We start from the raw sequence: 21,888 nt of genomic DNA, 5'->3' as shown, positions 1-21,888 counted from the left end.
CTGTGAGCCACATTGTCCAGTGTCAATGTCATCTGAATGATTACTCGGTACATCTTTAATTCCCAGATCTCCCCTTTTTTGTCCAACAGCATCTCCTGCCAGTGCCTTATCAGAGCCCAGCTGTGACATCATCAGTAAGGCCCAGAAGCTTCAAGATGAAGCAGAGCGGAGTTGGGCTCTGAGCCAGGCCTGTGCATACTACCATCATCGCTGCCCACCTGGTGAACTGGACAAGGAGAGTTGCATCAGGATCATGGGTGAGAGTTGCAGTGCCCGCGTCCTCCAATGCAGCCTGCTTAACACAATGCAGAACCTGGAACCTGCTACGCGGACGCATGCACAGGGTGAGGGGATACATGTCATCACAGAGAAGATATTCTTGCATTCATACAGATTATTCTTCTTTCTCTCAGAGGCAGGAGACTAACACTTAATTCCACTCATTTACATGGCTTTAATATCTAATTTTTGTCCACAAAAAGAAGAATTTGCTGCATTTCTTGACGGTCAGTGTCTCTGTGTCCCAGCAGCAGTGTGTGGTCAGAGGTCATCCACGGTGCAAAATGTCACGCAGCCTCGCTCCAGAATTGTTGGCGGCTCTCCTGCTCCTCAAGGCAGCTGGCCCTGGCTGGTCAACCTGCAGCTGGATGGTGGTCTGATGTGCGGAGGGGTCCTGGTGGACAGCTCCTGGGTGGTCACTGCTGCACATTGTTTTGCTGGGTAAGTGTGCATGTGCCACTGTGTCCTTCAACTGTAGTAAGATTTTTGATTTGACTATAGTATTTGAAATCACTTTACTTTTTTTCACCCCCTCTAACTCCCCGTTTCTCTCAATCATTCTGACCACTGCAGCAGCCGTAGTGAGAGCTACTGGACAGCTGTAGTGGGGGAGTTTGACATCACCAAGACTGACCCTGATGAACAAATTCTCAAAGTGAACCGCGTCATCCCTCATCCTAAGGTAACAGCTGGTCAACCAGTCAAAAATCCATACCAGTCACTCATCAAGTCATCCAGTCAATCGACCAATAAATCAAACTCTCTCCTCCTTCTGCAGTTCAACCCAAAGACATTTAACAACGATATAGCCCTGGTGGAGCTGACATCACCAGTGGTCTTGTCTGAACATGTCACCCCAGTGTGTCTCCCCTCTGGCATGGAGCCCCCTACTGGCAGCCCGTGTCTCGTGGCAGGCTGGGGCTCCCTCTATGAGGGTGAGTGAAGCATAAATGAGTGGATTTTCACTTTAGTGCTATTTATAGATCAGTTTTCTGGTAGCCAGCTTAAATGCTTTTTGTGTCCATTTTGACAGAATATGTGCTTTTGATGAAGACTGCTTGTTACCAGTTTTGTCTAAATATTTAAACATGTCAATACTGAACATACAATGCTTCTGTGTGCATTTGTTCATTTACAGACGGCCCATCTGCTGACGTGGTGATGGAGGCCAAGGTTCCCCTGCTGCCTCAGAGCACCTGTAAGAGTGCACTGGGCAAAGAGCTGGTCACCAACACCATGCTGTGTGCTGGCTATCTCTCCGGAGGTATCGACTCCTGTCAGGTGGGCAGAACAACATCAATTTCTGAGAGTTAGTGATCTAGTTTTCAGATCACTCAGGTCTTATTTGGAAGTTGTCTTCAGTTATCAAATCGACACAACCTGAATTTACTGTGTAAAGCCTGAAGCTGGTGACACTTTTTAGCAACACCCAACCATCTAGGATTAGGAATTTTTGTGAACAAACCACCTTTTTAAATTTTTGCTGGATTTTCTTTCATCTGTAGGGAGATTCTGGAGGTCCCCTGATCTACCAAGACCGAATTTCAGGTCGGTTCCAGCTCTACGGCATCACTTCCTGGGGAGACGGCTGTGGAGAGAAGGGCAAGCCTGGAGTCTACACACGGGTTTCTGCTTTCTCTGACTGGATTCAGGCTGAGATACAGAGTGAGTTTCAACTAACCATAAGATACCACTGAAACTGAAATATATTGAGTGTAAATATTAAAATACTATCTACAATGACTTATCTTTTTCAGAGTCATTCGGGAGCCGGGAGCCAACATGTCCAGAGCTTCTAAAGACAACAGAAATGACAGAGGAGGAGCAAAGGTCAGAATTCAGCTCTCTCTGTCGCTTCTACACTTTGACCTGTCCAAATGGTCAGTCTGCCAGCGCTTGCAGCCGAATGGCCGAGGACAAATGTCGCACCCGCTTCAAGAAATGTCGTAAGTAAAAATTCAAAAAAATCTCTGACTGGTAAATATGGAAAAAAAACTACTTTAAATACACCATATAATCTCTCTTTAGTCTTTTGAAATTATGCTGTAATGCAGAGGTTTCTAATCTTCTGTTCACTCTCTGCCATCTAGAGATGCGTTCGTTCCTGCAGACCCTGTTGGACCTACTCCAGAGAGCTGAAGACTACATCAGGGACAAAGTGGACTTGACCTTCTTCACTCAGACTCTGCCTCAGCTTGTGGAGCACATCTACAGCACAGCTTTCACTCACACCAGAGAGAGGAGGGACCTGGGGCTGAGCCAATGTCTCACACAGATTGAAGGTATATAAGTGACAAATTGTTGCTGTCCAAATGTATAGAAAAGTTATTGATAACCAAAGAAACACTCACTGACTTCCTAAAGTACAACTTTTTTTCTCACGTGCATTACTTTATTAAGAAATTGTGCTGTTGGTCACTATTGTAACAGCAGTTTTATTACTTGCAGAGCAGCTAGGTGGAGCTGTGGTGCCTGAAAAGCAGGGTCCTTCTCCAGTTCCTCCTGCCTTATTCAAAGAGGTGGGCCCTTTGGTGGATGACTGGGAGAAATACCTGGGAAACATGGCTGAGGACCTGGACAGACAATACACTGACACATCCACGGACATCTCCACACCACCAAAACAGGAGCACAACATTTTCTTACAGGTAGATTGTTTGGTGGTGGATTTCTAAAATGTCAAAATAAGGAAGATGATGCATTGCGTTACATCTCATCATGTCATGTGGAGATATTCACATCACAGTTTGATGTTTGAAAATAAAAAAAAAGTACAACTATTTTCAAAATCATTGTCAAAGTCAGTTATAGTTAAATTAGTGGGTTTAATGAGAATTTAATAGCAGCCGTTCAGTATCAAATATACTTTGATACTTTGAAACTTAGTTTAACCTTTGTGTTTAAGTAAGGGGCATGACTGATTCTGATCTCTTGATTTGGGTTTATTGTAAGATAATCTTAATATCCACCTGTATTTTAACATGTCATCTCCAGACAGAAGACTCTTCAATACATCAGCTAGAGGGAGAATATCGATCTGTTATCTCAGCTCTGCGCTCCAAACTGGTCTCCAGAGCTGCTCCTCCCATCCTGCACTTGGACGCAACCTACCTCCAGAAAGAGTCTCCCAGTGCTCCACCCTTTCCTACTTCTTCCTCCAGGAAACTGGTCCAAACCAGCCCCTCCTCTGAGAAATCCAAGGAGCCTTGGTCACTTCTAACAACCTGGATGAACGAAATTCAAAAATTAAGGGCACAAGATGGGATTGTGACAAAAGATGGGTCACAAAGTGAGACCTCATCCAATAGAGACGATTCTCCTGATGTAACATGGAGCGCCACATCTGAGGATTTTGCTTTTGTTGAGACTGGAGACAAAGCAGAAGTAAAATCTTTAGTGTTGCCACTTCCAGTTCAGTCAACAACTATCATGCAGACAGTCATTGCAGGTGACGACACAGAGATGACCGCTGACCCCAGACAATCTGCGCATGATGTAAAGACTTTAAGTCTAAAGAGAAAATACAGGAGCCTTCTTCACAAGAGGCAAATACCTGGAGCCAGCGGGAAAAGTATGTGTCAGACCCAGTTCTGAAAAAACTTTAATTAAATACCTTTATAAACTTTATAATTGTGCCATGTTCCATGTTATTTCTCTAATTAATTATTTTGTTTTTTCCTGTAGTTTGTCCTGGAGTGAGAGAATCCTCACAGCAAGTCAGCCAAGTCAGAGACTCCTACAGCTGGGTCCTAAGCATCCCAAACAAAAACCTGCACATGAATTTCCAAGAGGTGAATTATCATTTAAATTGGAGAAGTATACTGGTGGAAGGAAACAACTGCATCATTTTATAATTTTTGAATTGCTCCTCTAATTGGGTCTGTCTTTTGTTCAGGTGTTAGTTGATCTGGGTTCCAAGAATGATCGAGGACTCTATCAGGCACGGATCAGAGCAGTAGTGGGAGGACGACCTTTGACCTTCTACAGTCTTGTGGGCCTGGAGAATGAGTCATTCTACCGCAGTGTACCAAGGATCATCGCTTTGGCACTGGAGGCACTCAAGACTTAACTTCATCAAAACAGCAAGTGAGATAACATGAAAAATAAAAGAAAGACTCAAATGAGAGATGATGGCACAAAGACTCTCAAAGAGACCTCTTTTAAAAGCACCAGAAAATCCTTGTTATGGGCAAGAGAGACGCACAAAAAACGCACAGTCACACAAACTTTACTCCTTTTGTTGTCTCTTGTGAAAAGCATTATTTTGTTTTCCCTGTCTGAGAGCCTGACATTTGCTCTAAATGAAAACACAACCATGAATGTATCGACCCAACTATCGACCGCCCATCATGCCACAAGTTTTTTTTACGTGGTTGGAGACGCAGCCTTGTCTAACTTATGAATCTGTACAAAATGATAAGTTATTCATATTGTCATTGTCTTTTGCAAAGGTTGAGCCTCTTGTGATGCACTCAGACTGTATATATTATTCATGTTATCTTTATTCTTACCATATTTATTTGTATAGAGAAAAACCTTTGTATTTTTGTAAAAAAAAAAAAAATCTATATATAAATAAAATTGTTATGAATGCTTTGGCATGTTGTGTTGAATGTTGTGGTAATCTGTAGTTATGCAATTCCACATTAAACTTCTGATGGGAGATATTCAAGTGAGCCAACACTAATGGTGCTAATCCTGCAGTATTTTGCTGCTGCAGTTCTGTAGAGACCCAAACGTACTCTCTTGAGATGCGTTTCAATGCTAATTGGTTCCTCTTATGACCCCAGACTGACCTCAGTCCTCTGACCCTTTAAAGCTAAGCTTTCCTATCAACACAGCAGCTGCTGCGCTGTGGTGACCAGTACCTCCCTGTTTTCTGTCCTTATTTCCAGGATGGGGAATTGTAACTGGACCCAGAACTAGACTGACCTTTAGAGTCTCTAATTGTATGTCATGAGTCAGAACATTGCAAGTGCAGGCAAATGTTGCTTGAGGAAGTGACACCTTGGAGTTGTAGACAAGCCCAGTTTTTGCTGTGTGTTGATGTGTGTCCACCTCACTGTGGTCACCAAGTCTTCTGTTTGATCATTGTGATGATTGGCTGAATGAGCTGAATGGGCCCAAATAAACCATTGTATATCTGCCCACTAATCTCTGGCAGTTTTTGCCCAGCTCCAAGTCCTAAAAGAGGGATATACAGGGATATGAGTGTAACAGCTGAGTAGACACACACACACACACACACACACACACACACTTCTGTTGCAACACATCAACTCCTGCCTCTGACTTGTGTGTTAATGTGTGTGTGGGAAGTGTGCCGTATCATGGCAGGAACAAGTATTTTTGTGTCACACACACACACACAGTAATGACAAGCCACAAATGTGTCAGCAACCTCCATGGAGCCTGTTCAATCATCACAGAGGGTGTGCTGTAAATGGATGAGACTTATCACCTGTTCTCTCGTCCACTGTACGGCTTTTTTTTACATGCACAATGTTGCTGCTGTCTCCTTCTCTTTATCTTCTAATCTTTATTCGTGTAATCCTTTTATTGCAGAGAACACATTTAACCCTGGCTCATGATTGAAAAACTTGTAAACTAGCATAATATAGATAACTGCTGTGCTAAATTTGCCCTCGAAGAGTCCATGAGTTATTTTATTTTCTCTCTGTGCGATTGCCTGAATGACATTAGCCAGGTGCACTGAACAGAATTACAATACACTGTGTTTTTTGACGGTGTACCTAAACACTGGAGGGCAGCCACGTACTGATTACAATGCCCAAACTATGTGCATGTCATGTTCCTATTGTCTGTGTGTGTTGTGACAGCTGGCTATGCAGTACTGGAAGTACACTCTTGGATTTAACCCTAACAATCATCAACTCCCCCACAAAACTCCAACCATTCCTCTACACCTCAACCCTCCCATCAGCCCGAGCCCTAACTTCTGCTCGGAAACACACAAACACATTCACACACTCGCACACACACAAACACACACACACACACAGACACACACAGACCGGCTGAGTGCCAGCAGCTCTATCAAGTAGTGTCCATGTGTAACAGATTAGTGATCTCAGCTTTCTCTCGGACAGCGTAGGATAAACACACACGGATGGATTCTGGACCTCCGATCTCGCTGTCTCTCTTCGTCAGGGTGATTATGATTTCGGCCACAGGTAGGAACGCTGGCTAATCAACCTGCTGCCACATTTGAGAGTAAATACAGTATCGTGTTAGTTCTTAGAGGTCTGCATGGTGTTGTGTGAATTTGTGAAGTCAGATTTTTTAAATTTTTATTGACTCAAGACTATGGTTACATGGTATGGAGTACAAGCACAATATTCAGTACAGTGATGAAAAAATCATGACACCTGGCAGGAATGAAGTGTGACATAAATTACCTAAACAAAGGTATGGCATTCTTCAACAAGGCCCCTTTTAGTTTTGGCTCATCCAACTGTAATAAAAAGATTGATTTAAACAGTGAAATGGTTTAAATGATTCTTTTATTAGTACTATAGTACTTTCCCTCATTCACTCATTAGGCCTCTGTTCTCACATTTAAACAAAATGTGAGACTCTTCTCCCAAATGGTTGTCATTGCAAAGTTTGCAGTAAACCCAACAGCACTGTTCACCAAACTATGTGAGGTTCAGTAATGCATGACGGCAAAACAAGGATCTACATTTGCCTCAATAAATATTGTCTCTGAATTAGACTGTATTGTATTGCAAGGCATGTATACATATTTAGGAAATCAGACTATATTGTTGTGCTGTACAATACCCATTAAATGTTTTTTTTACAGTTGTACTGTACAGTCTCTTGTTAAGTTAGTTAAAAATTGTAGTGGACTTCATGCTGATTCCAGTTTCACGTTCATTATACCTGAGGGACCATCAAGTGTTGTTGCTGCTGTGATGTTCAGTACAAATGGGTTGAAATGACTGTAATACTAGACATCCACCAAATACTGCACTGGCAACATTTGTTTGTTGTTAAAGTTTGACAAACCAAAAAGCTGCTTAGACAAGTAGTCAACTTGCTTTAGTCAGCTTGCTGTCTTTAGTCCATAGGATTGTCTTGCACTTCATGAATTCTTGTTTTAATCTTCTTTTGCTGAATTGAATTGCATAGAAAGAATCTGTCTCCTTTATTCCTGTGCTGATTTGTTTGCATTTCAACAAAATCTCAAGTGGAAATTAAACTGGAAAGGTTCCAAAGAGACAGATTTTAAAAAAGTCAAAATGAAGCAGCACAGCCCAAGATATCCCAACTTTTAGTCCCTAGTACGGGTCAGGCTCCAAAAAACATTGGATCCTACATTTCCCCTATTGCAACTCCATAGCATCTTTAATCAGATGCCCCCTAAATACCCACTTCTTTTGAAACATCAAACCTCCAGTTTTTAAGGAAAGGCTGTCTGCTAACAATGTTTTGTCTCAAGCCCAAGCCAGATAATCCTGCAGACATCACTATGACATCATGATATTTTTTTCTAATTAAGGAAGCTCCTCCAGAGCGACAGGAGACATCATACAATTGTAGTACTCCTCTTATGACGAGCAAACTGAACCTAATATGTAAAACTGATGGAGTGCCACTTTGAATTTAGTCCCTGTTCTATCACTTGTTTTTGTCTTTTATATGTTCTTGTCCTGGCCTGTGTGGTTTATCTGCAGCATCTGCAGTCAACCTTGAAGGGGAACTATTCAAGGACTTGATGAAAGGCTACAATAAGAACATTCGGCCCATGGAGAAGAATGGGGACATCACGCAAGTCGACATCAAGATGACGCTCACCAACCTCATCTCCCTGGTGGGTGAAGTTCGGCCTGGCGTTTTTGATTAGTGCTGGTGGCTGCATGGGCCTTTTAGTTAACATGATTTCCGTATCTATCTCTCCTCAGAATGAAAAGGAGGAGGTGCTGATGACCAGCGTCTGGATAGAAATGGTAACCACACACACCTCATTGGCTGGATTTTTTTTAGCTGCCTTGCAATGATGGTGAATTGTATCATAGTACATTTCCAAAACAGGGTCAAAAGTCAAACTCACAGTATTTCTGTATGCAGCAATGGTGTGACTACAGGCTCAGATGGGACCAGCCACCCAGGTCTGCTCTGTATGGGAACATCAGCTCTGAGCTACGTGTCCCCTCCAAGAGCATTTGGCTGCCAGAAATCATACTGGAGAACAAGTGAGAGTATCAACCTTCACATATGAACATGTTTAAAATAGGTCCCAATATTTGTTCAGTCAAGAACCCTATTAAGGAGTTTCTCTTTCTCTGATTGAATCATTTTATCCTGCATATGGGACTATGGAAAGGATTTTAAAAATACTGAGGGCATGAGTCCTGCAAAAATAACGAATACGCTCATTACCAGACAGCCAAAACCATATAAAATTATATTTTTGGAGCATTTTTCTTCCCTTGCATCCTTCCTTGAAAGTTATACACGAGTAGAATATCAGTAAAGCAGATTATGGTAGCTATATTTGCTTAATCTACGAATCTCTGCATATGAAATTTTCATTAATAAAGCCCAATGTGTGTGTTTGCACTCTAATACGCCAACTTGAGTTTCTTTCTCTTCTTTCTTCTTCAGTGTGGATGGACAGTTCGAGGTAGCACTTTACTGCAATGCACTAGTGTCTCCTAATGGCTGTGTGTACTGGCTGCCTCCTGCCATCTTCCGCAGCGCTTGCACCATCACTGTCGACTACTTTCCCTTTGACTGGCAGAACTGCACAATGGTCTTCCGGTGAGTAGAGATATGATCTGTTGGGTTTTGATGATTGGCCAGTGAGCCAGTGTGTTTACATACAAAACACAAGATACTATAACTCCGATAGGAATATAAAACACCTCAGGTTCATCCTGTGTCTTTTATGTATCTCTCAAATTTGCTGTCATTTAAACCGAGAATGTAAATTACCCAGGATTCTTCAAACTTTGCAATAATTTATACAGAGAAAAAATAAGATAAGACTCTATTGATCCCTGAGGGTAAATTCACATTACAGCAGCAGGCTGAGAAAGGCTGAGACTCAGGAAAACAAATAAAGAATTCTTTGAATTAAGTCAATAAAAAATAAAACAAGAGATTAATGAAATTAGAGAGATTACATTAAAAAGCTAAATACAATATATACATTACAAAACAATTGACTGTATAAGTGAATTGTGCAAGTATTGTTGCAAAAGAACTCCAATAGTGCAACTCATTGTAATAAAGCTATATATATGTGCAATACATGTAATATACACACACTGTGCAGTAATAAAACAATGATGTGAAATATATATAACAGTAATCAAAGAGAAATTATAGCATAATAATATAAGATAAAAGCACTGTTACTAATACTAGCACTAATACTGACAATAAAGTAGTAATATGGTATTGATATATATATATGTTATATTAGTAATATAACAAAATATTGTTGTAGATATGTTACGACTACTCATACAACTACTCCTATAGTCAGTGTAGAAAAGGCTTTGAAACTGAATATAATGTGTTAAATAAACAGTTAAATTAACAAATAAAAAAAATAAAAACCCATTAAATTAAAAGCTTTACATATAACCTCAGTCTTTCTAAAATCCTAGGTACGCTCTGATTGTTTACTTGGCAGGTTCCTTTGTATTAAAATAATTCACAGGGACCAAAGCAGAGACAAGCCTTCATTCATCCATGGTCCCTTTTCACCATTCTGTCTCGTAAAAGGGAATAGATGGCTGTGTTTGTTGTGGAGACGCACCGCATGTTTTCTCCCTGTGTGCAGCTCTCAGACTTACAGTGCCAATGAGGTCGAACTGGTTCTCAAACAGGAGGATAACCATACACTGGAGTGGATTGATATTGATCCAGAAGCTTTCACAGGTACAAATGAAATGATAACCCACATGAAACATTTAAATAATGGATTTTAAACTACTGCACAAAATAAAACAAACACTATGATTATCTAAAGTTTTGTCAAATTGTTTTTCTGCAATGAAAACTGAATGAAAACTTTGTTGGTAGAGAATGGTGAGTGGGTCATCAGACACAGGCCAGCTAAGAAAGTCATCAACACTCAGTACACAAAGGATGAGCTTGAGTATCAGGAGGTGGTCTTCTTCCTCATCATTCAGCGAAAGCCCCTTTTCTACATCATCAACATCATCGCTCCCTGTGTGCTCTTCTCCTCCCTCTGCCTGCTAGTCTACTACTTACCCGCCAAAGGTCTTTTTCCTCACTTTGTGTAGCTAAAAGCCCAATCTCAGGTAGCCGGACCTCTGTCTCATCAACCTCAAATTCCCTCAGTATTTCCTAGGTCTCGTCAGTAAGATTTTCTTCAGACCTTGACCTGTGAGCTTGACAAGACAGAGGTCTATTGAAGCTTTCACCAGGTCACTCATTGCTATATATTTTGGAAAGCATAAAACCTCACCAACCTGGCTGAATACTGGTTTGTGGTTTGGTTCATTCAGCTGGTGGTCAGAAGTGCACAATGTCTGTTGCAACTCTTCTGGGCCAGACTGTGTTCCTCTTCCTTATCGCTAAGAAGGTTCCAGAGACTTCGAAGGCAGTTCCTCTTATTGGCAAGTAAGTTAATGTGCATCACTCTAAGATTTCAGTTCAGAGTCTACTGCTGACTGAAAACAGTACTGAAAAAGATGTCTTATACATTTTTTGCTGCAGGTATCTGATGTTTGTGATGTCAGTGACCACCATGGTCGTGATGAACTGTGTGATAGTCCTCAACGTATCCCTGAGAACCCCAAACACTCACATAATGACAGACAAAGTCCGAAAGGTGAACGTGAGGCCACACCATCTCTTTTCTAAGTGGAATTACCATTAAGCATCTACTGAATGAACATACTATGAAGTCCACATCAATCTGTTTGCCACTGGATTACCCTTTGACCTGCTGTCACTTTCAGATCCTCCTTAACATCCTGCCTCGACTCCTGAGGATGCAGATGCAACCCTGGACACCAAACAATGACAACACCTCTGAAACTGTAAATGGTGAGACTCTGACAACAGGCAGGAACAATGTGTTCCCGGTTCCCTGCCGACGTCGAAGCTCCATGACCCTCATCACTAAGGCGGAGGAATATGTGATGAAAACAGCTCGATCCGAACTCATGTTTGCCAGACTCAAAGAAAGAAATGGATTGATTAAATCAGTATTAGAGAAGCTACGTAAGTATATGAATGAGTTTGAATATGTTTAAGTGCACGTGGAAGTGTGTTTTCCCTCGTAATCGCTGAATATCTGGTCTGTTTTGGACCCAGATGATGGGCTGGATGGAGGCACAGCCGAGCAGCTTGGTGCCAGTCTGGCAAAGGCTTCTCCAGAACTGAAGCAGTGTGTGGCCTCCTGCAATTACATAGCTGAGACTGCACGACAGCAGAGCAACTTCCAGAATGTGAGCTCTACACTTATACTTTTACTCGTCTTCTCAGGTTTAAACCAACATCAGTTACAATCTCTAACTTTTTTCTTAAACGCAGGAGAATGAAGAGTGGTTCCTGGTGGCCCGGGTGATCGACAGGGCTTGCTTTATTGTCATGACCTCTGTGTTTTTCATTGGCACTATTGGGATCTTCCTGATGGGCCACTTCAACCAGCCTCCCTCCTCCCCTTTCCTTGGCGATCCTAAGAAGTATCTCCCTCCATTAAACAATCTCACTGATATAACTGAGAATGGGATAGGAGCAGACTTCCTGGGCTGAACCAGGAGAAAATCATTAGATTTCATCACTTGAACCAAAGTGGATGGCATCTGTCAGCGATCTTTCACTGATGACTGGGACACAAAGAGAATGGAGAAGATACAACTGTATGTATTTTCTGCACTGGTGTCAGTTGCTAATGTGGATGTGTGGACTATCACTAAGGTGAAGTTGAACATGCTTGTTCATGGTGATAAAGGATCCACTGCACTTGTGTGGATGCCACGCTTGATCAATAATGATGCATACTGGTGTCAGTTGTAAGTTTTTGTTAAGGTTGAAAAATGTTGAATTCAATGCTGTATAACAAAAAAAGAGCGTTTTAGTAGCTCTTATTGTTGTCAGCACGTCGTTTATTGCAAGTTTACTTTTTGCCTTTTGAGACACTACATGAGACATGGTGTTGATCACACATGTAAAAAGAAAACAACTTAGGTGATTTACAGCCAAATGTTCCTAATGAATGCTTTTATCAATAAAAGTAGTAATGTAATCTCATGATTACACAACTACATATCTCCGAAATTTTTTAATCCTGTGTTTCACACCTTTTTCAAGGCACATTTTGAGAGCACTGACACCCCCCAGGCTACCCCTGAAACACAATCCCACTGTGCAGCCCCCAACCTCTGGAAGCAGGATTTCAATTACATGGCTGAGTGGTGCCTTTCTGGCCTAACAAAAGGCAGATCCGGCTAGTTGGGATGGAAACAGAGTCGGGGGATAAGACAGAGCTGGGGGGCAAGAGTGGGAGTGAGATCTCCAAACACACATATAGTCACAAAGCCAAACGTTACTATGTGAATATTCACACAAACACACAGAGGTGGTAAGGAGGTCCTGAACCCGAGGACTCAGGAGCGTTTGCCTGGTCTCCTACTTCTCACAGTTAGATTATCAGAGTCTGGAGGTTGAACACGGATGGTAAGCAAAAGACTTCTAATGCTCGTGTGCTATTTTCTCTCTTTTTGTTCTTTTATGTCATATATAAAGACAATGGAATGCTATAGGAAAATTTGGGCACCCGTGGTACTCTTTTGACATAAAGTAGAGCTTCATTATGGTGTTATTTGTGTGTGACGTGAATAAAAGAGAAGCTCAGGCTGGCTACTATGGCGAAATCACTTTGTCTTAAGAGGAGGATGTTTATAATGCTGCCAGGGAACTGTCTGAGCCACAGTGTGGTAAGAGAAAAGTTGTTGTCCTTAACCTTTCCCTCTTTAACTTCAAGAGTTAACTCAATTTTTTTTGAAAAAAATAACTAAAAAAGAACTAGTTTTTATTCTAAGGACTTACATAACAAAAACACTTTATATGTTTGAACTCAAAAGAACACGTTGAATTATGTTTTTTTTTAACTACAAGCCTGGTGGTCGGGACCTCAACAAAGGGTGATTCGTGATTAGTGATTTCCAGATTTCCATTTTCAAAATAAAGTTATATATATATATATATATTTTCTTGAATTTGCTCTCTAGTGATATACTTTCAGGGGACATTTTGCTCAGGATTTTTTTGTCAGACTACTATTTCTAAGGTAAATAATGAACCTTAAAGTCAAACTGTGTAGTTTTGACGTCCTCTGGCACCAAAAAACTATTCAAATGAAACAGTCTCAGAGAGGAAAATCCCCCTTCGATTGAACTAAGCATAACTCGTAACGCTTTGTATTTAAGAGTCACACGCAATAAAGTTTGGGAAACATTGATTTAGTCCACCAGCTCCCAACAAACAAGATTAGATGTTTTCGCTGAAAATTTTCTGATTGAATATGCAAATGTAATATTTAGGAAATACACAATGGCTGAATTGGATGTTATTCTACTCCATGGGAACAATTTAAATACTGTGGGTTTACACATTACTTTTTATGTGGCTGCAAACATCTTAGCTAATTGTATCACATCATTCTGGCATCTAACTCTAAACACGTGATGTCTGACCCAGGTCTCATACACACCTGTCACACTGAATAATGTATAACTGTCTGAGTTGTAACATCATCCTTTTAAAAATTTACAGGTTTTCATGTCATTCTTATGAAATTGCTGAGTGACACATATATTTTCAGTTTTATACCATGTCAGCAGTGACCAACCAGCCTCTTCCTTTTGGTCGACTGGAACGAGAAAAGCACATCCAGATGATCTTCAGAGCTTTCCAGAACCACTGTGGCCCTTCACATGAGTGCCAAACTCACTCACCTGGACCCAAACCCCACCGAACGCCTCCTGACTGGGAATCTGATGAGCAGCTTTCAGGTCGGGCTCCCGTAAGGAAGATGGAGAACGGCTACATACAGCCACTGGAGAAAGTGAACTGGCAAGGGATGGAGGAGCAGAACCTTGGAGGTGCAGCTGGATCAGACTTCACGTCTGTGCTGGAAACAGTCAGTCGGATTCACATTAGTGCTAGGCCAGAGCTACAAGGTAAGAAAAAATTAGTGTGTAAATTTATGATTCTGTGTGTAGAAAAGGATTATTGCAGTGTAGAGATTTCACTACCTGTATTGAACCATTTTTACTCATTGTAGGTCCAGAGTGTGTTCCCAGGAGGATCTACAGCATCACCACGGGAGGCAGCAGGTCGCAGTTATTTGTGGCCTTGGAAGGTATGGGTGCATGTACAGCTACATGTCTCTAAACTGAGAACACTCATCTCATCTGCATTTCGTATAAGAGAGAGTGAGAAATTATGTATCGTATTCTCAGTCTTGATGTCTCCCTCCTGTCAGAGAGTTCATGTGTGTGTCTCCAGTGTTGCGGTCCAGCTCGGGCCTGTTCTTTGAAGGGCTTCGACTGTCAGGGCCGTCAGGTCTTTTATTTTGAAAGGCCCTTCAGGGTGGATGCCTGCTGCCTCGGCTGCTGCCTGATGGAGATGAGGGTCTACACACCTCAAAGACATCTCATTGGCACTGTATGCCAGAGGTAGGACAATCTGAATCTGCTTATATTGTTCTTGGTGGAAAGTACTGTACTTTAAACATTACTTTACTGTACTTTACTTTAATACAATTTGGAATTGCTTGTACTTTATTGAGTATTTCTATTTTCTGCTGCTTTATATTTCCAATCCGATACATTTCAGAGGGAAAAATTGTACTTTTTAATCCACCTCAGTTTTTTTTAACATCAACACAATAGTTAATTTGCATATCAAGATTTTACATATAAAACACTTGATCAGCATATGGTGCTGTGTCATATATTGGACAGAGATGTTACTGATCAATTGTTAAATATAATTTTTTGTTGCCTTTTGTCATTTCGTTGAATGAACCCTTTAGGCCTTTGACCTCCCGCTATCAGACGATTGTACCAGCCATCTAAATACCTTACATTCTCAGACTGTACAACTTGTCATGTGAGCCTTTTTCCATGTCGCTCCCAGCCTCTGGCCACCCTGAGCCACCGTAGATGTCGAGGCCTCTCTGTAAATAGCATTGAGAGCCTTTACTGTTCCACACAGCCTGGGTGTAGCCTAAACCTTTCGGAGTTAATGCACAAAACAGCTGTCTGCACAGAGACACACCAACAGACTGGACTGGGAAGGAAGTAAAGTAGTATCCTCCTTAATGGGAATGTTGGCTAATGGGAGCAATGGCAGCACCCTGTCTACTATAGCCAAGCCAAAATAGTTCCTTCTTCATCTGGCCTGAATCTGACTCCAGGGTTAGCTGGGGTGCATTTGTGTGTTGAATTTAGAGTGTTCCAGAAGCAACACTCGATGAGGTTGTGACCAATTAAGACTGGCCTGGCAGCGGTTTCAGTGACCAGAGATCTACTTGGTATAAATATTCCCTCAGTTGTGCTAGAATAAAACATGCCCCAATTTGAACTCTTCCGACATCAAGCAAACAATGGTTTTGCTGCTGCAGAATCATGACAGCTGAAAATGTGATCAACCAAGCATCAAGGCTGGGCTGCGCCACTGTATGAAGTACCGGCCAGTGCATTTGCCAGGTTGCTTATTGCATGATCATGTCAGGAAGTTTGTTAATTGGATGTGTGTTGTTGCTGGCAGGTGGAGCATGTTCACCCCTCTCCTGGAAGTGTGTGATTCAGAAGGGGTATCTGCCATCAGAATCCAGGGCTCCTGCTGTCCATGTCGCTGTTTCTCCAGCCAGCAATTTCAGGTAGTAATATTTAAGCAACCCAACATAAAATGTGTTTCTACAAGTGTATCACATACAGTATTTTTGGCTTTTAATCATATACCAGATTGTCTCAAACATTGGTGAGAAAATTGGCACAATATGGAAGAAATGGCCTGGCTTCAATGAGGAACATAACACGGACCATGAATATTTTGGGTTGGAGGGTGAGTTCTACCTGAGTAAATTTTTATTCATATTTCCTAATGGAGTGGTTCCCAATTTCTTTTGTCGTGTCCCCTTTTGGAAGCCAAAACAAAACCAATTTTACGGAAATAACAAATCTCTCTCATTCGTTTCTGAGCAACACAAAAGAAACAAGACTCACCAGCTACATTGAACGTAAACTCTAGAGCATAATAGGCTTCATCAGATTTTGGATTTATGAGCGTCACCAGCTTTTCTTTTCTTCACTGTCAATACCCTATCTTGCACTTTACATTTTGTTTACCTTGCTTAGAAAACTCCCCATTATACCCCATTCGCATTTCCAATTAGTAATCGTGCCATTTCTAAATCTATTTCACTCTTCCAGTGCCACGGAGTATGGAATCACACCTTAAACTGCTGCTGCTGGCAGCCACTTTCTTGTTGGTAAGCAAATGGATTTCAATGGTCGTTCATGTAGGAGCTTATGTTGTTGTGTTACAATATAATTAAATCCATTAGTGTAGAAAGTATTCAGATATTTCACTTTAGTAAAGGTACCAATACCACAACGTTAATATACTTCACTAAAAGTAATCTCTTGTATTCAAAATGCTACTTGAGTAATAGAACGTGGGTATTTTCAGTAAAATCTACTTGAAGGAAGGTAATTACTCAATGTGGGAAAATGGCCCCTATTATACTATTATATATTAATCATCATCACTAATTTCTTGAGTTGTACTTTTTAATGTTATAGTTGATCTAGGTGGAACTAATTTAAGTATTTATATACAGTTGGGTATAGTTTTATCTGTAATGCATTATATTTCATAGCGCCATATTTAGATAATCATGTTAGGTATAAGAAATGAATTTATAATTTAACTAGCTGCCCTAAGCCGTCATAGTGGAGCAAAAAGTACATTTCCCTCTGAGTACTTCTTCTACTAAATGTAGTTATTTATTTAGCTTTCCCCATAATTAAATACCCACACTGATGAACTCACCTGTTCTAATTATTTCTCCACAGAATCACATGTTCTTTGAGATGAGCTGATCAGTAAAAAGAGAACCAATCATTCGTAACAGATACGTGGACTACAGCTACTGAGCCACACCAGCCAGGTCATGCACATTATGGCACAAGGGACTGAAGCATGTGCTACAATGAAAAGGTGTAGCAGAACCTCTCTTAACAAACTTCTATTCAGTTGCAACATCCATTTATGAAAGAAACTGAACAAGGTTTAGCAGCAGATGCATATTTGACATTTATTGCTATAATCCATCAGGTGGACATCCAACAGGGTTTCTTCTCTTTTGACACACACACACCTGCACCCATCATCACACTACCAAACATGGGCAGCATTACAGTTTTTTAAACAAACTACAGGTGCTTTCTTAACATGGTTCCAAAAAATGCTCCCAAAGCAATTAATATAAATTGTAACAGACCCTGACCCTGGCCCACTTTCATTTCTTTTACTACAAAATGGAAAAGGAGTGAAGGTCAGAGTTTTCACCCCCATACACCTTTGCTGAGGACATTAAAGCAGAGCCCGGCCCTTGGATTATTTAAAGGCAGGGTAAAGAAAAAACAAGACAGAAGGAAAACCTCGATCGGGTCGGGCTCGAGGCCAGGCACAGTGATCTAGGCAGCTTGGCAGTCCATTTTTTAAGATGCCGGTTATACAACCTTCTGCCCAACACAGGATGGTCCTCATCCTTTGGGATTCAACATCCAGGTCAAAGATGGAGAATCATCGCTGATTCAATTAAGTGATCTTTGAAATGGACTGTATTTACAAATATATCATACACAATAATAGTGATCATTCTAGTTTGAAATTACCAGAGGAATTGTAATTAAAATACAGCACTGTAATAAAATAACATCTACCAGCAACCCTGTTTGAGTCCCAATAAAACAGATTAACACAAACTTATTTTAACAGCAGGAAGTGTGATGTTATGTCAAGCAATAAAATCTACCATTATAACAGATTGGTTTTGTTGTTTTCTGTCAAGTACACTTTGTTAACAGCTAATGACCAAACACCAGTCATGTAACCCCTCCACCCCCCCTTTGGTGGGCAAGTTAACAGATGTTCCAACTTGCATTATGAAACATAAAAAAGGAGGCTTTGTTCTCCTCTGGTTGATTAAAAATAACGCATATTTCTTTCTTTGACTTGGTTCAGTGTCCCGTTGAAAGGTTTTTCTGTTCATTTCCTATTTGACACATAGAAGGAATGGTCTTCTTGCCTCTGTTCCTGACTTGTGCTCTGTCTTCATATTACACAGTGCCAGTCCACGCAGAGGTATCCTTCCCTGGACATGTCAACCCCCAACACATCACATATACACACACCTACACACCACAAACAGAAACAAACAACAGCAGCATGAGACAAAGTCCATCAGTGAAAAACTATTTCTTTCACTCTTAATTAATGTAGCAAAAGTCCTCACCCTTTGCAGAGGTTCTCTGTGTGAGGGGCTAACGTCCACCGCTAGCATTCACCAGACCATGGAAGTCTTCCCAGGCTCTGCAAAGGAGGATGCAGTACATCATGATATATAATACAATAAACACCAACTGTTTAGATATTTATGCCTTCTCAGGGCTAAAGTCACCGCTGCATCAATTTACTGAAAAAGCACATGGTACATGATGGAGTTGTATACATCAATAACAACATGCATTTACACCAACAACTGACAATGAAAAAAAAAACAAAAAAAACAAACAGGTTTTGTCTGTTTTGTTTTTTTCTTATAACTTTGAATGTTGTGATAAAAACATTTAATTACTAACTTACAATTGACAAGGAAAGAAATGTGTAATTCTCCACAGTAATGCTGCAATTACAAATTATTATCATTATCGATTACAATGCTGGTTTTTTTTAACGAAAAAAATGAAAAGTGCCCATCAGCCCATGGTGACATCTTGAAATTGGCTTTTTTTTTTTTTTTTTAAACAGTCAACACTCCAAAACCCAAAGATATTCAGTTTAGTATGATATTGGCTCCAGACCCCCACCACCCTCAAAAGGATAAGCAGTATAGCTAACTGATGGATAAAACAGACAGAAGTAGCAAAACGTCACATTTACAAAGCTGGAACAAGCAAATTTTTGCTTGATAAAAAACTGAAGTGATTAATGAGTTACCAAAACCAAATCTGATCAGTTAAAGTTGTGAAACATTTGTAAAACACACTGTTTCACAGAATTCTGCTCTTTGAAGCAAGATTGGTGCATTACAGTTCAAGGGTAATCCCACATTACCCCCTGGGTAATAAAGTGTTAGGTTTGTGAACATGCATGCATTCATGTGTGAGAGGGAGGTTGGAGGTAAAATATAAAATGAGGAGACATACATACTTAATGCTGTCTGTGTGTGTCTTGTACTCCATGATGGTGTTGGGAGGCAGGTTGAGGACTCTGCGCAGGGTGTCTCTGATGCGTGCAGTGGTCGCCTGGTCACTAGCTGTTTTGTTCCAGATGGAGATGATGTCCTCCTGGGGAGAAGAAAGCATGAGGAGAAGGCATGTCTGAGTATGCAGAAGTAGGCACTGTGGAATTACATGCAACAGGTGTCTTGTTGGTGGGTTTACCTGGAAGCGTACTGACACCACAGCCCCACAGATCTCCTCTCCCACCATGAACTGCTCCCCCAGCATGGCCAGGATCAGGTTCTCCCAGCAACGAGATGCTAAGCCTTTCCTCAGACGGATGATCCACTTCCCACCCATCTTATTGGCATCATCCTACACACAAGATGTGCAGGGTTTCAGAATGAACCTTCATAAAACATTCTTTGGTGTACAAGATTGCAGCAAATGTGTATTCACCTCCCACATGGGTTTAATACCCTCTTTGAAGAGGTGGAAGTCACTATGGCCTGTCAGGTCACCTGGCCGGATCATGTGACTATAGAAACGCCAGAACTGCTCCACCTATGAAAGAACGATCAGTAACGGTAGGAGATTGAGTCAGCATGAGCTTGGATTTAGAGGTTAGGGTTGTGTCTGGCTAAGGTGATAAACAAAGGCAAATGGGGTCCCCTCCCAGTCTACTGTACGCTCTCTATAAAGAGGTGATGAGGAGAGACATACCGAGGCGAAGCTGCCAATCTGTTTGATGTTCTGTTCGTAGCTCTGAGTGCTGGCTGGTCTCCCTGGGGTGCGTCTGGAATACCAGAAGGTGTAGTTGTATTGAAGAGGGTGCTCTCCCGCCCCTGGCACCACCATCTGTAGACGAGGAAAAAGCGACTAAGCCATACAATTAACTTAAAGGCTGCAAAGACACACAGGTCATTATTTAACAGCTTCACCTTTTTCTTGGAATTGTTTTGTTCCTTGTCCTCGTCTTCAGTTTTTTCCTTCTCACTGTCTTTCGGTGAGCCTTGGTCCTGGTCGTGGTCTCCACTGTCATCATCTTTCAGACTGGATTTGATGGAAACACAGGAAGCACAACAAAAACGTTTGTGTCATGTATTGACTATATTTAAATTTCAAGGGGGTTGCACTGTGTTGCTACTTTATTAGGTACACCTTGCTAAAACTATTGCAGCCTAATGTAACAGTCCTGTAATAGATTATATCTTCATGAAAGTTTTAAAAGTTCTTATTAACATTGTGTTAGAAAGGTGATTAGTCAACTTTATGATAATCTTAGAGGCTGCAGTTTGTGGTACTGTCGAACTGTACTGTGTTACTGTGACGGGTATTTCTAATAATAGGTGTACCCTGACATAAATGCGGTAGACAAAATATTAGAAACACGTACAAGTAAAACCAAACATTATTATGTTCATAAAAGGTATGATTTACTGCTGCTGTATTACACTGCAATAGTTTCAGCTACGTGGAACAAATAAACTGGCCAGTGGCTGTACTTTTTCCCCTTTGAACTTCAAAGATGTAAACTGTTTATGCTGCACATGTACACACATCCACTTAAACTACCCTGATCATCATTTGCCTATAGCACGCTGTCAGCTATCTTCCCGTACTGTAGGGCCATGGGAGTCAAGCTTGAGCCGAGCCTGCGGGCACCTTCCCCCGCCTCTTAACAACCACGACACCCAGGATTCGGGGCCTGTGCGCCTTCCGTAAGGCTAAGCTACAGCTAACAATACGGCGCGTTTCCTAATATAGAATACCATTTACTCCCTGTTGTTGCTTCGTTTGGTTGTAAATACACCCCTGTGTGTGGACCTCGCTCTCATGTGGGTTTATAAGCGCACACAGAGCATGCAGGACCATGCAATGAAGCTGACACACCTCTCTTTTTGCACGCAACGCAACAGCTTTCATTAACGATATGCTCCCCGGTTGCAGTGGCGACGTCGAGCCCGCTCTCTGGCAGATACTCCACAGAAACTTTTGATTACTCACGCGTCAAATTTGTTGTTCATTATTTTCTAGGTGAGAGCCTCTCGGAGTCCGACCACAGCCTCCTGAATTCCGCAGGAACGGCGGCGCGCGCAGTGGAAGCAAGTGTACGCGCACGCCATGTGTTGGTCGTGGT

At 41.4% G+C, this 21,888-nt stretch overlaps 3 protein-coding genes across 6 annotated transcripts; 2 read left to right on the top strand and 1 right to left on the bottom strand.

The window, feature by feature from the left end:
• Positions 1-5,726: 5,726 nt before the first annotated feature.
• On the top strand, positions 5,727-12,042 carry chrng (cholinergic receptor, nicotinic, gamma). 2 transcript variants are annotated; one of them, XM_040144171.1, is made up of 12 exons: positions 5,727-5,757; positions 7,980-8,116; positions 8,208-8,252; positions 8,374-8,498; positions 8,911-9,066; positions 10,097-10,194; positions 10,339-10,539; positions 10,788-10,902; positions 10,999-11,113; positions 11,244-11,508; positions 11,602-11,735; positions 11,821-12,042. In XM_040144171.1, the coding sequence occupies exons 1-12, from the start codon at positions 5,727-5,729 to the stop codon at positions 12,040-12,042; spliced, it is 1,644 nt and encodes a 547-aa protein (XP_040000105.1). The 2 variants fall into 2 exon arrangements, with proteins under 2 accessions (XP_040000105.1, XP_040000106.1); XM_040144172.1 differs by lacking the exon at positions 5,727-5,757 and adding an exon at positions 6,404-6,473.
• A 2,080-nt stretch (positions 12,043-14,122) lies between these two features.
• Positions 14,123-17,490, top strand: LOC120798951 (phospholipid scramblase family member 5). The gene is made up of 7 exons (XM_040143745.1): positions 14,123-14,471; positions 14,576-14,653; positions 14,777-14,969; positions 16,066-16,177; positions 16,263-16,362; positions 16,731-16,789; positions 17,376-17,490. Exons 1-7 carry the CDS (start codon positions 14,123-14,125, stop codon positions 17,400-17,402), a joined length of 918 nt encoding a protein of 305 aa, XP_039999679.1. The 3' UTR covers positions 17,403-17,490.
• A 155-nt stretch (positions 17,491-17,645) lies between these two features.
• On the bottom strand, positions 17,646-21,868 carry eif4e2 (eukaryotic translation initiation factor 4E family member 2). Of its 3 annotated transcripts, none has more exons than XM_040143747.1 (8): positions 21,756-21,868; positions 20,690-20,801; positions 20,472-20,606; positions 20,208-20,312; positions 19,971-20,123; positions 19,734-19,874; positions 18,821-18,897; positions 17,646-18,719 (listed from the first exon to the last, which is right to left on the bottom strand). In XM_040143747.1, the coding sequence occupies exons 1-7, from the start codon at positions 21,773-21,775 to the stop codon at positions 18,862-18,864; spliced, it is 702 nt and encodes a 233-aa protein (XP_039999681.1). In that variant the 5' UTR covers positions 21,776-21,868; the 3' UTR covers positions 17,646-18,719; positions 18,821-18,861. The 3 variants fall into 3 exon arrangements, with proteins under 3 accessions (XP_039999681.1, XP_039999682.1, XP_039999680.1); XM_040143748.1 differs by lacking the exon at positions 21,756-21,868 and adding an exon at positions 21,642-21,741 and having other exon boundaries at positions 19,738-19,874; XM_040143746.1 differs by having other exon boundaries at positions 17,648-18,719; positions 19,738-19,874.
• Positions 21,869-21,888: the final 20 nt, after the last annotated feature.

This window comes from Xiphias gladius, chromosome 14 (genome assembly GCF_016859285.1).
Source record: "Xiphias gladius isolate SHS-SW01 ecotype Sanya breed wild chromosome 14, ASM1685928v1, whole genome shotgun sequence".
Lineage (NCBI taxonomy): Eukaryota > Metazoa > Chordata > Actinopteri > Istiophoriformes > Xiphiidae > Xiphias > Xiphias gladius.
This window is presented reverse-complemented; position numbering and strand designations above follow the sequence as displayed.

Coding starts and splice junctions, on each gene's coding strand:
- eif4e2 (XM_040143746.1), bottom strand. CDS start 21,775: ATGAACAACAAATTTGACGC. Junction 20,313..20,471: donor AGATTGGCAGCTTCGCCTCG/GTATGTCTCTCC, acceptor GTTCTTTCATAG/GTGGAGCAGTTCTGGCGTTT. Junction 19,875..19,970: donor TGGTGTCAGTACGCTTCCAG/GTAAACCCACCA, acceptor TCTTCTCCCCAG/GAGGACATCATCTCCATCTG.
- chrng (XM_040144172.1), top strand. CDS start 6,410: ATGGATTCTGGACCTCCGATCTCGCTGTCTCTCTTCGTCAGGGTGATT. Junction 8,117..8,207: donor TCACCAACCTCATCTCCCTG/GTGGGTGAAGTT, acceptor ATCTCTCCTCAG/AATGAAAAGGAGGAGGTGCT. Junction 9,067..10,096: donor AACTGCACAATGGTCTTCCG/GTGAGTAGAGAT, acceptor CCCTGTGTGCAG/CTCTCAGACTTACAGTGCCA.
- LOC120798951 (XM_040143745.1), top strand. CDS start 14,123: ATGTCAGCAGTGACCAACCAGCCTCTTCCTTTTGGTCGACTGGAACGA. Junction 14,654..14,776: donor GTTATTTGTGGCCTTGGAAG/GTATGGGTGCAT, acceptor CCCTCCTGTCAG/AGAGTTCATGTGTGTGTCTC. Junction 14,970..16,065: donor ATTGGCACTGTATGCCAGAG/GTAGGACAATCT, acceptor TGTTGCTGGCAG/GTGGAGCATGTTCACCCCTC.